Source organism: Macaca thibetana, chromosome X, assembly GCF_024542745.1.
Source record: "Macaca thibetana thibetana isolate TM-01 chromosome X, ASM2454274v1, whole genome shotgun sequence".
Classification (NCBI taxonomy): Eukaryota; Metazoa; Chordata; class Mammalia; order Primates; family Cercopithecidae; genus Macaca; species Macaca thibetana.
In genome coordinates, this window is record NC_065598.1 from 47,110,043 (window position 1) to 47,123,989 (window position 13,947).

The window sequence follows — 13,947 nt, forward strand, 5'->3', positions numbered from 1 at the left end:
CATCCTACACCTCACAGACCTCCAGTAGTCACCCCGCACAGCCCCTTCTCACGCCACGGACTTCTCATCACTCATCTCACATATACCTTATTACTCACCCTAGAGACCCTGTATCACTCACTCCACAGACCCCCTTATCATTTACTCCGGTGTCCCCAACACTCATCCTACAGGCTACCCATCAATTTTCTCTAGTGACCCATCACTCACCCACAAACCCCAATCACTCTCTCTGCACCTCCCTATAAATGACCCCAGAGAAGCCTCCTCACCCCACTGAGCATCATCGAGTACAAAATCCATGTCATAACATCCTCATAATTATCTCAACGCTTGATCCATGTCTTAACATCTCCATAATTATCTCAATGCTTAAGTGGCCCTAAGTCCGTCTGTTAAACTCACTCCCAGAGCCTTAAGTCCTGAAAACTGCTTCGAGGGACCCCGGCACTTCTGGACTTGATCTGCACATGCTTAGTGTCAGCTCCGAAGCGGCCGCTCGCCCACAATTACACCTGGTGCCCTTACACCGCGCCGGTGCGTGCGTGCGTGCGTGCGCGTGTGCGTCGAAGGAGAGGCGGGCTTTCCAATTTCCTGCAGCGACTGTCAGGCAAGGAACATGGCTGTCCCCTTGGGAGTGTCTCTACGGGAGCCGCCATCTTGGAAGGGTGATCACTTCTGCAGCGGAGCCCACGGTACTCTACTCGATATACCCCTGTGGGATTTTCCAGTCGCCGAGGCACTGGGCCATGGAATGTACCACCAGGCTTCTCCCCTCCGCCGCAGCCTCTAGGAGTCAGTCGCCTTCGGGGCGCCTTACCTCTTCCGCCCTCAGGGTGCACTCGGCCTCAGGCCGTCCCCACCGGGGAGCCTCCGCCTCTTTAAATAGCGCCCAGCCCCCACCCCCAGGAGCAGGTCCCGAGACGCACCCGGCCCCGCCCCCGCCCCCGCCCCCGACGCCGCACTGCTCTGTGGGACGCGGCGACCCCTCTCCCGCCGCGGCCGGGACCCCGCACCCGCCCCGTCCCGAGCCCACCTGGCGGCCCTGCTGGCTACAGCTCCGACCTGGGCCCAGGCCGGCTGCGGAAAACGCCCGGCGTCTCGGCTGTCACCGAACCTGTGCAGTTGCCGCAGGGGGAGTCGTGCGTGTCAGATTTAGGCCAGGAAGCGGAAGTCGCCGGCAGCGAGAGTTTAACCTCTGTGGGCGCGGAGGGTTGCGGGGATTCAGCGCCCGGGACCGTGGATCTGTGCAGGGAGTCATAGGTGTGTGTGACATCAGGGGTGGAGTATTTTGGCTCGTTTTCACAATTCAGTCATTAGCCTTTCTGCTTTCCTCCTGGAAGCATTAAAGTTGAAGTTTTCTTCTAAAGATCCAAGTTTTGATTTGTTGTATTAGTTCGGATTTGATTTTTGTTCGTGTTCGGTTTCAAGTGTTGATTTGTAACTCTCCCCCTACACACGCCTTTTGACCCCTGAGTTATTTATTTTTTTATTTTTATTTTTTATTATTATACTTTAAGTTCTAGGGTACATGTGCATAACGTGCAGGTTTGTTACATATGTATACTTGTGCCATGTTGGTGTGCTGCACCCATCAACTCGTTATTTACATCAGGTATCACTCCCAATGCAATCCCTCCCCCCCTCCCCCGCCTGAGTTATTTAAAAGTCCATTGTCGGAGTGGCAAACATCCTCTGAGACTCAAAGGGCAAGGCCTTGGGCGCTTTATTCCGGTTGCTCCAGGAATGTGGGAAAGCAGCGGAGTTTCGTTGTAGGGGAAGGAAACAAAGGCGGCCGAGTGCCAGCTGCACGTTTGGTGGGCTTTGGTCATCAGGGGTGGACATGCTGCCCAACGGAGCTGTCGGCAGGTTGACCCAGCTTGGTCCATCGCGTCCTGTTCTAGGAATCGATTAGTCAAAGAAAGAATTTAGAGGGACTGCAGAAAATGTTACAGGTCTTAACACCGTTTTGCGTTTCCGCAAACGAACAAGAAGTTAATCCCTGTGTTAGTGATTTCTAAGCCCATTTGCCTTGTGGCCCAAGAATGTTGAGCTTGAAATTTGATGAAACTTGCCTTAAGGCTCAAGTACGAGGCCAGCTTTCAAAAATGGTTTTGTGTCTTGATTGAAAACACTGTATCTTCTAGTTGTTGGGTTTATCGTACTCTACGGCTCTATCGGTTCAAGCTTGTGTGTTGGGCCTTTTAAAATGTGTGTTTCCTGATAATTCCCTTTAGCTTGTCAACTGGGGGTAATGTGGGGGGGAGAAAGAGAGAGAGAGAGGAGAGAAAGAGAGACTGTATTGTCAAATTTTTCCTTGTGCTATTCAATTTTTTTGCTTCCTATGTTTTGAAGTTTTATTAACTGCAGGTAACGGTGTTTCATTACTGAATAGATATAGCCAAATTCCTTCCCCCAAAAGATTATATAAAGTTTCCTAGTCCTACCAGCAAAATCATTAAGTTCATTAAGGCAAATCCCCTCCAGCGCTGGATGTTGATGCTGTCTTTAATTTTGTATTTTTCTGACTACTTGTGCAATTGAGGATTGTTTTGGTCTGTTGGCCATTTGGCTTTTCTCTTTTGCAGATGTTCATATCCTTTGTCCAGTTTTCTCTGGGGTGATTTGTCCTTTTCTTATCAATTTGTAAACAGTGTACAAATTACATTGTACACTAGGGATATTAACAGTCTGTCAGTTACACTGTACATTAGGGATATTACATTAGAGATATTAACATCTTTGTCCATTAAGGCTATTAACCATCTGTCAGTTACATTGCAGTATTTTCCCCCAAACTCCTTTTGTCTTTTGCATTTTATGTTTTTTTAAATGTGCAATTAGAAAAATTTTATGTGGGCTGGGCACAGTAATCCCAGCACTTCGGGAGGCTGAGGCTGTTGGTCACCTGAGGCCTGGAGTTCGAGACCAGCCTGACCAAAATGGTGAAACCCCATCTCTACTAAAAATAAAAAAATAATAATAAAGAATAAGTAGCTGGGTGTGGTATCTCTACAAAAAAAAAAAAAAAAAAAAAAAAAAAAAGCCAGGTATGGTGGTGGTTGCTTGTAATCCCAGCTACTTGGGAGGTTGAGGCAGGAGAATCGCTTGAACTTGGGAAGTGGAGGTTGCAGTGAGCTGAACTCACACCACTGCACTCCAGCCTGGGTGATAGAGCAAGACTTCATCTCAAAAAAAAAAAAAAAAAGAAAGAAAAATTTTATGTGTAATATGTAACTAGTGAAATGTAGCCTCTGATCAGATATGTCTAAACTTTCTTTTTATGGCTTTTGTATATCCCATCTTGCCTAGTTTCCCTTCCCTATTCCAGATAGAAAGATAATCTTAACATTTATTTCAGTGTTGTTATTGCTTTAGTTTTTTTTCTACTTTAATCTAATTGGAATTTACTGTGGTATATGGTATGAAATCAAGATCAAGCTTGAACAAGAAGCCTGTGTCACGCTTTTTTCTGTGTCAAATAAAATCAGAGACTTTAATTAGAAAGACAGGCTATTGCAAAAGGGAGAATGCTCCCAGCTCAGAAACCTGAGAGCATCTTGAAACCAAACAGAAAAAGGCTTTTCTTGTACAGGGTAGGGAGGCAGGCAGAGATAAGCAGAATCTGTGGAAAGGAAGCTGCACAAACAAGGGGGAATGGCCAGTGGGGTCTGCCAGGAAATTGTCCCACTGTGGTCCGCCTATTCCCAGGAGAAGCTGAGAAGCAGGGTCCGTCGGGAGGGGGGGAATTTCGACTTTTTTTGATGCTTGCCCAGGCTTAGGGGCAAGCAGAGTTAGGAGCTTGTAGGAAAGAAGCCTGGTTCAAGTTTGGCTAAAGAGCATTTCGTTCTGATTGATCAGTGGGGACAAGCAGTTAGGCTTGTCATCTATGAGGCAAAGAATGGGAATTTGGAGAGTGGGTGTCAGGGCTTCTCAGGTAAACAGGGGACATCCGTGACTTCTAAGTCATATGGGGAAGGATGGTTCTTTGCAGTAAGCCATTTTCCAGAAAAGCCATTTTCCCTTTAGAGTAAGGGGATTTTTTGACCTGCACTGCTCACCAGGCTGAGGTAAAATTCAGTATTGTCAGTTGGCACCATTTATGAAACACACCACCTTGTACCCACAATTCAGTCATATAAGGTCACAAATATACTTAGCTTGACCTGAACTCTATTTTGTGTCTGTAATCTATTTGATTTCAAGGGATTTTTGTTCTTGCAAATTTATTTTCTAGGAATTCTCTGAAGTTTAAAATCATTTAATCAAGTTTCAAAATGAATGCTACCAACCCGTCCCCCAACCCCCCCAAAAAAAACCCCAAAACACAACAAAACTAAATTGTTGTGGCTGGGCAAGGTGACTCACGTCTATAATCCCAGCATTTTGGGAGCCCAAGGCGGGCAGATCACTTGAGGCCAGGAGTTTGAGACCAGCCTGGCCAATATGGTGAAACCCTGTCTTTACTAAAAAATATAAAAATTAGCCACCCTGGTGGCATGCACCTGTAATCCCAACCTCTTGGGAGGCTGAGGCAGGAAAATTGCTAGAACCCAGAAGATGGAGGTTGCATTGAGTAGAGATTATACCACTGCACTCCAGCCTGGGCAACAGAGTGAGACCGTCTCAAAAAAAACAAAAACAAAAACAAAACAAAACAAAAAAAACCTCAACTATTGCTGGGCAAGGTGGCTCACACCTGTAATCCCAGCACTTTGGGAGGCCCAGGCAGGCGGATCACTTGAGGTCAGGAGTTTAAGACCGGCCTGGCCAACATGGTGAAACCCTGTCTCTACTAATAATACAAAAATTAGCTGGGCACAGTGACACACGCCTGTAATGCCAGCTACTCGGAAGGCTGAGGCAGGAGAATTGCTTGAACCCGGGAGGCAGAGGTTGCAGTGAGCCAAGATCGTGCCACTGCACTCCAGCCTGGGTGACAGAGCAAGACTGTCTCAAAAAAAAAAAAACCATAAAAACAAAAAAAACTAAACTATTATGCTTTTGATTGGAATTATATTTACATTAATATAATAGTTAGGGAGATGTAATGTTTTTATTACATTAAGCCTTTCTTTATATCTAGGGATTTGATGTGTCTGTTTGATTATGTCTTATATGCTGCAATGATATTTATAATTTTCTAAATCCATCATCTTTTTATCTTTTTTGGTTAAATTTATTTTTGTATATTTATATTTTTGTTGTCATTAAGACTTATTTTTGCTAGTCCCATCTGCTTACTGCTAGTATAGGAAGAACCTATTTTTATAATTTTCTCTTTTATTTTTATTTTTTGAGACAGGATCTTGCCTTGAAGTTCACTGGCATGATCACAGCTCACTGTAGCCTCAACCTTTCAGGCTCAAATGATCCTCCCTCCTCAGCCTCCCAAGTAGCTTGGACTACAGGTGTGCACTACCAGACTCAGCTAATTTTTGAATTTTTCTGTAGAGATAGGTTCTCCCTGTGTTGCCCAGGCTGGTGTCAAACTCCTGGACTCAAGTTACTCTCCCACCTCAGCCTCCCAAATGGCTGGGACTACAGGTGATAATTTTATCTTGTATCCAGCTCCTTATCAAAACTATCTACCTATTCTGGTAGCTTCCCAGTACAGTTTTTTCTTAGGTTTTCTAATGGTACAGTCATATCCGATATAGATAATATTCCCTATCTGACATTTGATATGATTATTTCTTCTTTTTTCACTGTATTAACTGTCTAATAAGGTAGCCACTAAGCTCATTGGCTATTTATTTTATTTATTATTATTATTTTTTGAGACAAGGTCTCACTCTGTCACCTAGACTGGAGTGTAGTGGCATGATCTCTACTCATTGCAGCCTCTACCTCCCAGGCTCAGGCGATCCCCTCACCTCAGCCTCCCAAGTAGCTGGGACTACAGGCATGCACCACCACGCCCAGCTAATTTTTGTATTTGTAGAGACTTGGTTTCGCCATGTTGCCCAGACTGATCTCAGACTCTTGACCTCAAGGGATCCACCTGCCTTGGCCTCCCAAAGTGCTGGGATTACAGGCATGAGTCACTACACCCAGCCCCAGTCTCTTTGTTTTAAATGTGCTTGTAGGCTGGGCGCGGTGGCTCATGCCTGTAATCCTAGCACTTTGGGAGGCCGAGGCAGGTGGATCACCTGAGGTTGGGAGTTCGAGACCAGCCTGACCAACATGGAGAAACCTTGTCTCTACTAAAAATACAAAATTAGCCGGGCATGGTGGCAGATGCCTGTAATCCCAGCTACTTGGGAGGCTGAGGCAGGAGAATTGCTTAAACCCATGAGGTGGAGGTTGCAGTGAGCCGAGATCACACCATTGCACTCCAGCCCGGGCAACAAGAGCAAAACTCCATCTCATATACACGCGCGCACACACACACACACACAAGTGCTTCTAGTAATTAACACATAACTTTTGTTTTATAACCCAATTTTACAGTCCCTCTCTTTTATAGGAGAACCCAGTCCATTCAGTTTATCAGCGATATGCCTGTTTTTGTGTGTTCCATTAGACTTTGTTTCCTTTTTTTTGATTTTGTTATTGTTACCACCTTTTCAATTTCCTTACATTTGTTGGCTCTGTTAAGCTTCTGTTTATTCCCCTTCTCCCTCCCTTAGTAATTTGGAAGTTCTGTTCTGCTTATCAATTCTTCTGGTGATTATCTTTCTATTCCTTATAAGCATAATTCACGTTTTCTCTGTTGGTAGATTAAGCACACACATGGGCACACATACACACACAGATGTGTTACTGGCCTTTACTCCTAATTTCTCAGGAGAATGAACCATTTAGAATGTTTTTACCTCTTCATTCTACCCTCACCCAAAATTTCTGTTCTTTTCTGAGATAGTTTTTTTTTTTTTTTTTAATTAGAAGAGACACTGGAAACATGATGGCAGCAGCGTAGTTTCCACTCTCTTGTTATGCCAGCATACAGACAGAGCAACCAGATGACAAAATCAAAACTCATGGACAACATTTATGGTGGGGCCAGTGGACACAGTGTCCCCAGTGTGGCAGATTTTCTGCAGATAGGGCTGCCAGCTGTATTTCCAACCCTGCACGTGTTTGCCACCCTCCCATCAAGACATGGAGCCTATTTTTTCATCCTTTGTGTCTGGGCTGGCCTTGTGTTCCATTTGACCAATAAGGTATGGTAGAAATGGCATTCTGGGACTTCTGAGCCCAGCCTTAAAAAACATTGAACTTTTGCTTTAGTGAGAAGAGAACCTAGATACCCTGTAAAGAGGTCTGTGCTGTCCTTCTGAAGACAGAGGTCCTGGAGGATGAGACACCTTTTAAAAATAGGTCATGCAGCGCTATCACGGCCACCCGGCTAGCTCAGTCGGTAGAGCATGAGACTCTTAAATATAGGCCATGTACATAACTGAGGCCCCTGCTGGCAGCTAGCACTGAGGTCCCAGTCATGTGATGAAATTATCTTGCATCCTCCAGTACCATTCCAACTTCCCCAGGCATCATATAGAGAAGAAAGTCTGGGCGTGGTGGTTCACACCTGTAATCCCAGCCCTTTGGTAGGCTGAGGCGGGCAGATCATCTGAAGCAGTGAAGCAAGGAGTTTGAGACCAGCCTGGGTAGCAAAGCAAGACCTCATCTCTACTAAAATATATTAGCCAGGCACAGTTGCACATGTTGGTAGTCCCAGCTACTCGGGAGGCTGAGGCAGGAGAATTGCCATGCCCAGGATTTTGAGGCTGCAGCGAGCTAGGATCGCACCACTGCACTCCAATGGTCAACAGGACAAGATCCCACCTCTAGGAAGAAGGAGAAGGAGAAGGAGAAGGAGGAAAAGAAAAGAAAAGAAGAAGAAAGAAGAAACGAGCCATCCCCACTGAGCCATGCCCAGATTCGTGAGCAATAAAATAGTTTTTTTTTTTTTTTTTTTTTTTTTTTGAGACGGAGTCTCGCTCTGTCGCCCAGGCTGGAGTGCAGTGGCGCGATCTCGGCTCACTGCAAGCTCCGCCTCCCGGGTTCACGCCATTCTCCTGCCTCAGCCTCCCGAGTAGCTGGGACTACAGGCGCCCACAACTGCGCCCAGCTAATTTTTTGTATTTTTAGTAGAGACGGGGTTTCACCGTGGTCTCGATCTCCTGACCTTGTGATCCGCCCGCCTCGGCCTCCCAAAGTGCTGGGATTACAGGCGTGAGCCACCGCGCCCGGCCAATAAAATAGTTATTAATCCACTAAGTTTTGGTGTGGTTTATTTACACAGCAATAGATAGCTGAAATATCCATGAATATCAAAATACACATGAGTAAGGACAAGTCACCAACAGCCACAACAACTTCATGGTACAATTATCTGTATAGGAAAAAGCAGGGGGAAGTAAGCAGCATTTGCCAGACCTGAGAACACAATACCAAAACAGCCAGTGGGCATGACAGACCAACTTGAATTCAGCAGCTGAAACTGAGAGGAATTTTGCAAAATTCAGCAACAAGTGAGTTTGAGGGGTCTGCAGGAAGGTTGGAAGGGGTTGGAGCAGCAGACTATAATAATTCCTATGAACTCCTTTTTTTTTTTTTTTGAGACTGGATCTTGCTCTGTCACCCAGGCTGGAGTGCAGTGCCATGATCTTGCCTCACCTAAGCCTCAACCTCCCAGGCTCAAGCAATCCTCTCCCCTCAGCCTCCCGAATAGCTGGGACTATAGGCACATGCCATCACACTGAGCTAATTTCTTAAATTTTTAGTGGAGATAAGGTCTAGCTATGTTGCCCAGGCTGGTCTTGAACTCCTGAGCTCAAGTGATCCTCCTGCCTCAGCTTCCCAAAATGCTGGGATTATAGGTGTGAGCCATCATGCCCAGCCTTCTATGAACTAAGACTGACTGTGCTTGGGGGTTCCCAGGACCAACTTCAGGTTCACTGATTCACTATGAAGGACTCAGAATTCAGCAAAGCTGCTATACTGATGGTTATAGTTCATTAGAGCAAAAGGGTAGAGACTTAATTCAGCAATGGAAAAGGGCACATAGGGCAGAGTCCAGGGGAAACAAGGATCAAGCTTTGGGTTCTCCCTTCTCAGTGGAGTCATACGGCCAGTGCTTAATTCTCCCAGCAAGATGTGGGGTAACATACATGAAGTATTACCACCCATGGACTCTCACTTGAGCCTCGGTGTCTGTGGCTTTTATTTGGAGTCAGTTTCAGGCATGGCCAACTACCTGTGTGGTTGACCTTACTCAGTCCTTCCAAGGTTCATGCCGATACTGCACAGCCCAAGACTCATATCAAAAATCACAGCTATCTGGCATGGCTCATACACTCAAGTAAACAAAGGTTTCTTAACAGGCAGTATATTTCAAGGGTTTAGAGCAGTGGTCCCCAACCTTTTTGGCACCAGGGACCAGTTTTGTGGAAGACATCCCATGGACATGGGGCAGAGGGGGATGGTTTCAGGATGAAACTGTTCCATCTCAGATCACCAGGCATTAGATTCTCATAAGGATGTGCAACCTAGATCCCTTGCATGCACAGTTCACAATAGAGTTTATGCTCCTATGAGAATCTAATGCTGCCACTGATCTGACAGGAGGTGGAGCTCAAGCAGTATCACTCCCTTGCCTGCTGCTCACCTCCTGCTGTGCGACCCAGTTCCTAACAGGCCATGGACTCGTACTGTGTGTGGACTGGCAGTTGGGGACCCCTGACTTACAGGTTATATCCCAGGAGCTGGGGCAAGGGCCAAACCTTTCCTTGGAATGCACAAGGTTTAAACAACCCAGACCTCCTAAGTTAATTCTTTACCGTATGATGATATTACCAGGGCTCTTTTCTAGGACAGCAGACTACACTAAGAAACTGCTGGGAGTGAAACAAAAATTGAGCAGGATAGGGCAATAGTAAATGTAATTTTTTTGTTGTTTTTTCCGAGATGGTCTCGCTCTGTTGCCCAGGCTGGAGTGCAGTGGTGCAATCACAGCTCACTGCAGCCTCATTCTCCCCAGGCTCAAGTGAAACTCCCACGTCAGCCTCCAAAGTAGCTGAGACTACAGGTGCATGCCATCACAGCTGGCTAATTTTTTGTATTTTTTTTGTAGAGATGGGGTTTCACTGTGTTGTCCAGGCTGGTCTCAAACTCCTGGGCTCAAGCAGTCCACCCACCTAGGCCTTCCAAATTGCTGGGATTATGGGCACTAGCCACCGCACCCAGCCTCTCATGTTTGTTTTGTTTTGTTTTTATTATTATTTAATTGACAAAGAAAAATTGTATGTATTTATGGTATTAATAGAGGTAGAGGGAATAAACAGTCTTTCTTTCTTTTTTTGAGACAGGGTCTTGCTCTGTTGCCCAGGCTGGAGTGAAGTGGCATGATCTCGGCTCACTACAACCTCCACCTACCAGGTTCAAGCAATTCTCCTGCCTCAGCCTCCTGAGTAGCTGGGATTACAGGCATCCGCCATCATGCCCGGCTAATTTTTGTATTTTTGTAGAGACGGGGTTTTACCATGTTGGCCAGGCTGGTCTTGAACTCTTGACCTCAGGTGATCTGCCCTCCTCAGCCTCCCAAAGTGCTGGGATTACAGGCATGAGTCACCACGCCTGGCCAAAACAGTGTTTCTCTTAGCCTAACACAGCCAACACAACACCTCTGACATCAGATTCTCCAGTGGATACCACCTGGGTGTCCTCTAATTCAATTCTGACACTCTCTGAAAATACTACCATTAGAGGGCTCAGTACCACAAGACTGCCCCCACTTCAGATGCCAATTGTAAGTCCCAGGTAGTGACCTACACATCTGACCAACCAACTATAAATCAATGACCCCCTCTTTGGGTTCAATTAACTTGCTAGAGCAGCTCCTAGAATTTAGGGAAACACTACTTACATTTACCTATTTATTATCAAGGATATTACAAAGGATGCAGATGAACAGCGGATGGAAGAGATGCATAGAGTGAGGAATGGGGGAAGGGTTGCAGAGCTTCCATGCCCAATCTAGTCATGCCATGCTCTAGGAATCTCTCTGTGTTCAACTATCTGGAAACTCATCCAAAGCCAGTTCTTTTGGGCTTTTATGGAAACTTCATTATGTAGGCATGATTGGTTATATAACTGGCCATTGGTAATCAAGTCAACATTTTGCCCATCTCCTCTCCCCAGAGTTCATAGTGAGTCTGCAAGTCTCAATCCTCTAATCATGCCTTGGTCTTTCTGGTGACCATCCGCCATCCTGAGGCTATCTAGGGGCCACCAGTCATCATCATCTCATTAGTGTAAAAAGTCACTCATCACTCTGGAGATTCCAAGACTTTTAGGAACTCTGTGCCAGGAAATGGGGAATGTATTAGACTGTTCTTGTACTGCTATAAAGAAATACCTGAGACTGGGTAATTTATAAAGAAAAGAGGTTTAATTAGCTCACAGTTCCACAGGCTGTACAGGAAGCATAGCAGCTTCTGCCTCTGGGGAGGCCTCAGGAAACTTACAACCATGGCAGAAGGCGAAGGGGAAGCAGGCATGTCTTAACATGGCCAGCGCATGAGGGAGAGAGGGTGGAGGTTGCACACACTTTTAAACAACGAGATCTTTTGAGAACTTAGCACCAAGGGGATGGTGCTAAGCCATTCATAAGAAACTGTCAAGCCGGGCGCGGTGGCTCAAGCCTGTAATCCCAGCATTTTGGGAGGCCGAGACGGGCGGATCACGAGGTCAGGAGATCGAGACCATCCTGGCTAACACGGTGAAACCCGGTCTCTACTAAAAAATACAAAAAACTAGCCGGGCGAGGTGGCGGGCGCCTGTAGTCCCGGCTACTCAGGAGGCTGAGGCAGGAGAATGGCGTAAACCCGGGAGGCGGAGCTTGCAGTGAGCCGAGATCCAGCCACTGCACTCCAGCCTGGGCGACAGAGCGAGACTCCGTCTCAAAAAAAAAAAAAAAAAAGAAACTGTCTCCGTGATCCAGTCACCTTCCACCAGGGCCCTCTTCCAACATTGGATATTACAATTCAACATGAGATTTGGGCAGGGACACAGATCCAAACCACATCAGGTGATGAAGACCAAATATATATATCTTCTTATAAATCACAATATCACAGGTGCACAACATGATGTTATGAAATATGTATACATTGTAGAATGGCCAAATCAAGCTAACTAACATATACATAACCTCAAATGTTTATTTGTGGTGAGAACACTTAAAATCTACTCTCAGCAGTTTTCATGTATACAGTACATTGCATATTAGTCTGTTTTCATACTGCTATAAAGAACTGCCTGAGACTGGGTAATCTGTAAAGGAAAGAGGTTTAATTGACTCACAGTTCCGCATGGCTGGGAGGGCCTCAGGAAATTTACAATCATGGCAAAAGGTGAAGGGGAAGGAAAGCACCTTCTTCACAAGGTGGGAGGGAGAAGAAGTGCCGAGCGAAGGGGGAAGAACCCATAATAAAACCATCAACTCTTGTGAGAACTCACTCACTATCATGGGAACAGCATGGAGGAAACTGCCCCCATGATTCAATTACTTCCACTTGGTCTCTCCCTTGCCACATAGGGATTACGGGGATTATAATTCAAGATGAGATTTAAGTGGGTGCACAAAGCTTAACCATATCAATTGTTATTAACTATAGTCACCATGTTGTACAATAGATCTCTTGAACTTGTGTATTCATTTCCTGTGGCTATTGTAACGAAATACCTTAAACTTGGTGGCTTGAAACAACAGAAGTTTATTTTCTCACAGTTATAGAGGCCAGAAGTCTGAAATCAATATCATTGGCCCAAAATCAAGGGCCCTGCTCCCACCAGAGGCTGCCAGGATTCCTTGGCTTATGGCCACATCACTCCAACCTCCGCCTCTGTAGTCACATTGTCTTCTCTTTTGTGCCATCTCCTTCTACCCCTCTCTTATAGGAACATTTATTATTGCATTTAGGGCTCATCTAGATAATTCAGGTGATCTTCTCATGGCAAGTTCCTTAACTTAATCACATCTGCAAAGTCTTTTTTTTGGCCAAATAATATAGCCAAATATGCCAAATTATGGCCAAATAATATATCTTTTAGGGAGTCATTATTCAACCTACACAATCCACTCTGGGGTTCCCAAACATTGATGTTCATCCCACACAAAATACATTCACCCTATCCCAACACCCTCAAAAGTGTCAACTTATTACAGCATCAACTCAAGTTCAAAATCTTAGCTAAATATCATCAGCTCAGGAGTCTCAAATCTCATCATGTAAATCAGGCTTCGGTGAGACTCTATGGCAACCCAGGGTATAATTCCCCTTCATTTGTGGACCTTGCGAAACAAGAAAATGAGTTATCTATTCCCAAAATACAAGCGTGGGACAGGCATAGGATAACAGTTATACACATTCTCATTGTAAAAGGGAGAAAAATTGAAGGAATTAAGAAGTCATAGTTACCAAGCCACTTTGAAACCCAGCAGGGGAGATTCCATTAGGGTTCAAGGCCTTGAAATAATCCTCTGTAATTCGTGAATTGACACTATGGGCCCAAAACTCCATCCTTGGAGTCATTCTTCCTTTTAATTGAAGGGTAGTTCAGGTTTGAAGCTTAGTAGTTTTATTGCCTGAAGAATCCTTGGAATCTGGAAGCCTTCCTTCATTTCATTCCATCTCTGTCTCTCAGTATAAGCTGGCAATGTTTCTGCTGGCATAACATTCTTTGAAAACCTTGTGGATCTCCTGTATATATCACAGGGATTCACACCATCAGGCAAGAGGGCCTTCCACAGGCTTTTCCTTGTTAATCCCATCTCTACTCCTGGCTTCTGCTGTGAAGATTGAGGGGATCCATGAATTACATGCCTAATCTCTTCGGTAGTAGCAAAAGGTTGCCCAGCCATACCTTTGTTCTTCTCTCCAGAGCATGCTTTCCTAAACCCAAATGTCCTAATTTTAGTAGCTTTGGCAACCTGGATAG

General features: G+C 45.4%; 3 protein-coding genes across 5 annotated transcripts in view; 1 reads left to right on the forward strand and 2 right to left on the reverse strand.

The window, feature by feature from the left end:
• The window catches only part of ZNF41 (zinc finger protein 41), a 42,630-nt gene extending 41,516 nt beyond the window's left edge, over nt 1–1,114 (reverse strand). For 2 of the 3 annotated variants that reach the window (XM_050775591.1, XM_050775589.1), the window contains exon 1: nt 1,037–1,114. The gene's annotated coding sequence lies outside the window, so the exon portion shown is untranslated. Of the gene's footprint in view, nt 1–405; nt 576–1,036 lie in introns of those variants that run through there. The other variant, XM_050775590.1, reaches the window with a different exon arrangement.
• The window catches only part of NDUFB11 (NADH:ubiquinone oxidoreductase subunit B11), a 477,292-nt gene that overhangs the window by 317,714 nt on the left and 145,631 nt on the right, over nt 1–13,947 (reverse strand). The window lies entirely within an intron of this gene.
• Nucleotides 575–7,901, forward strand: LOC126945646 (uncharacterized). The gene is made up of 2 exons (XM_050775740.1): nt 575–1,263; nt 7,650–7,901. Exons 1-2 carry the CDS (start codon nt 750–752, stop codon nt 7,673–7,675), a joined length of 540 nt encoding a protein of 179 aa, XP_050631697.1. The 5' UTR covers nt 575–749; the 3' UTR covers nt 7,676–7,901.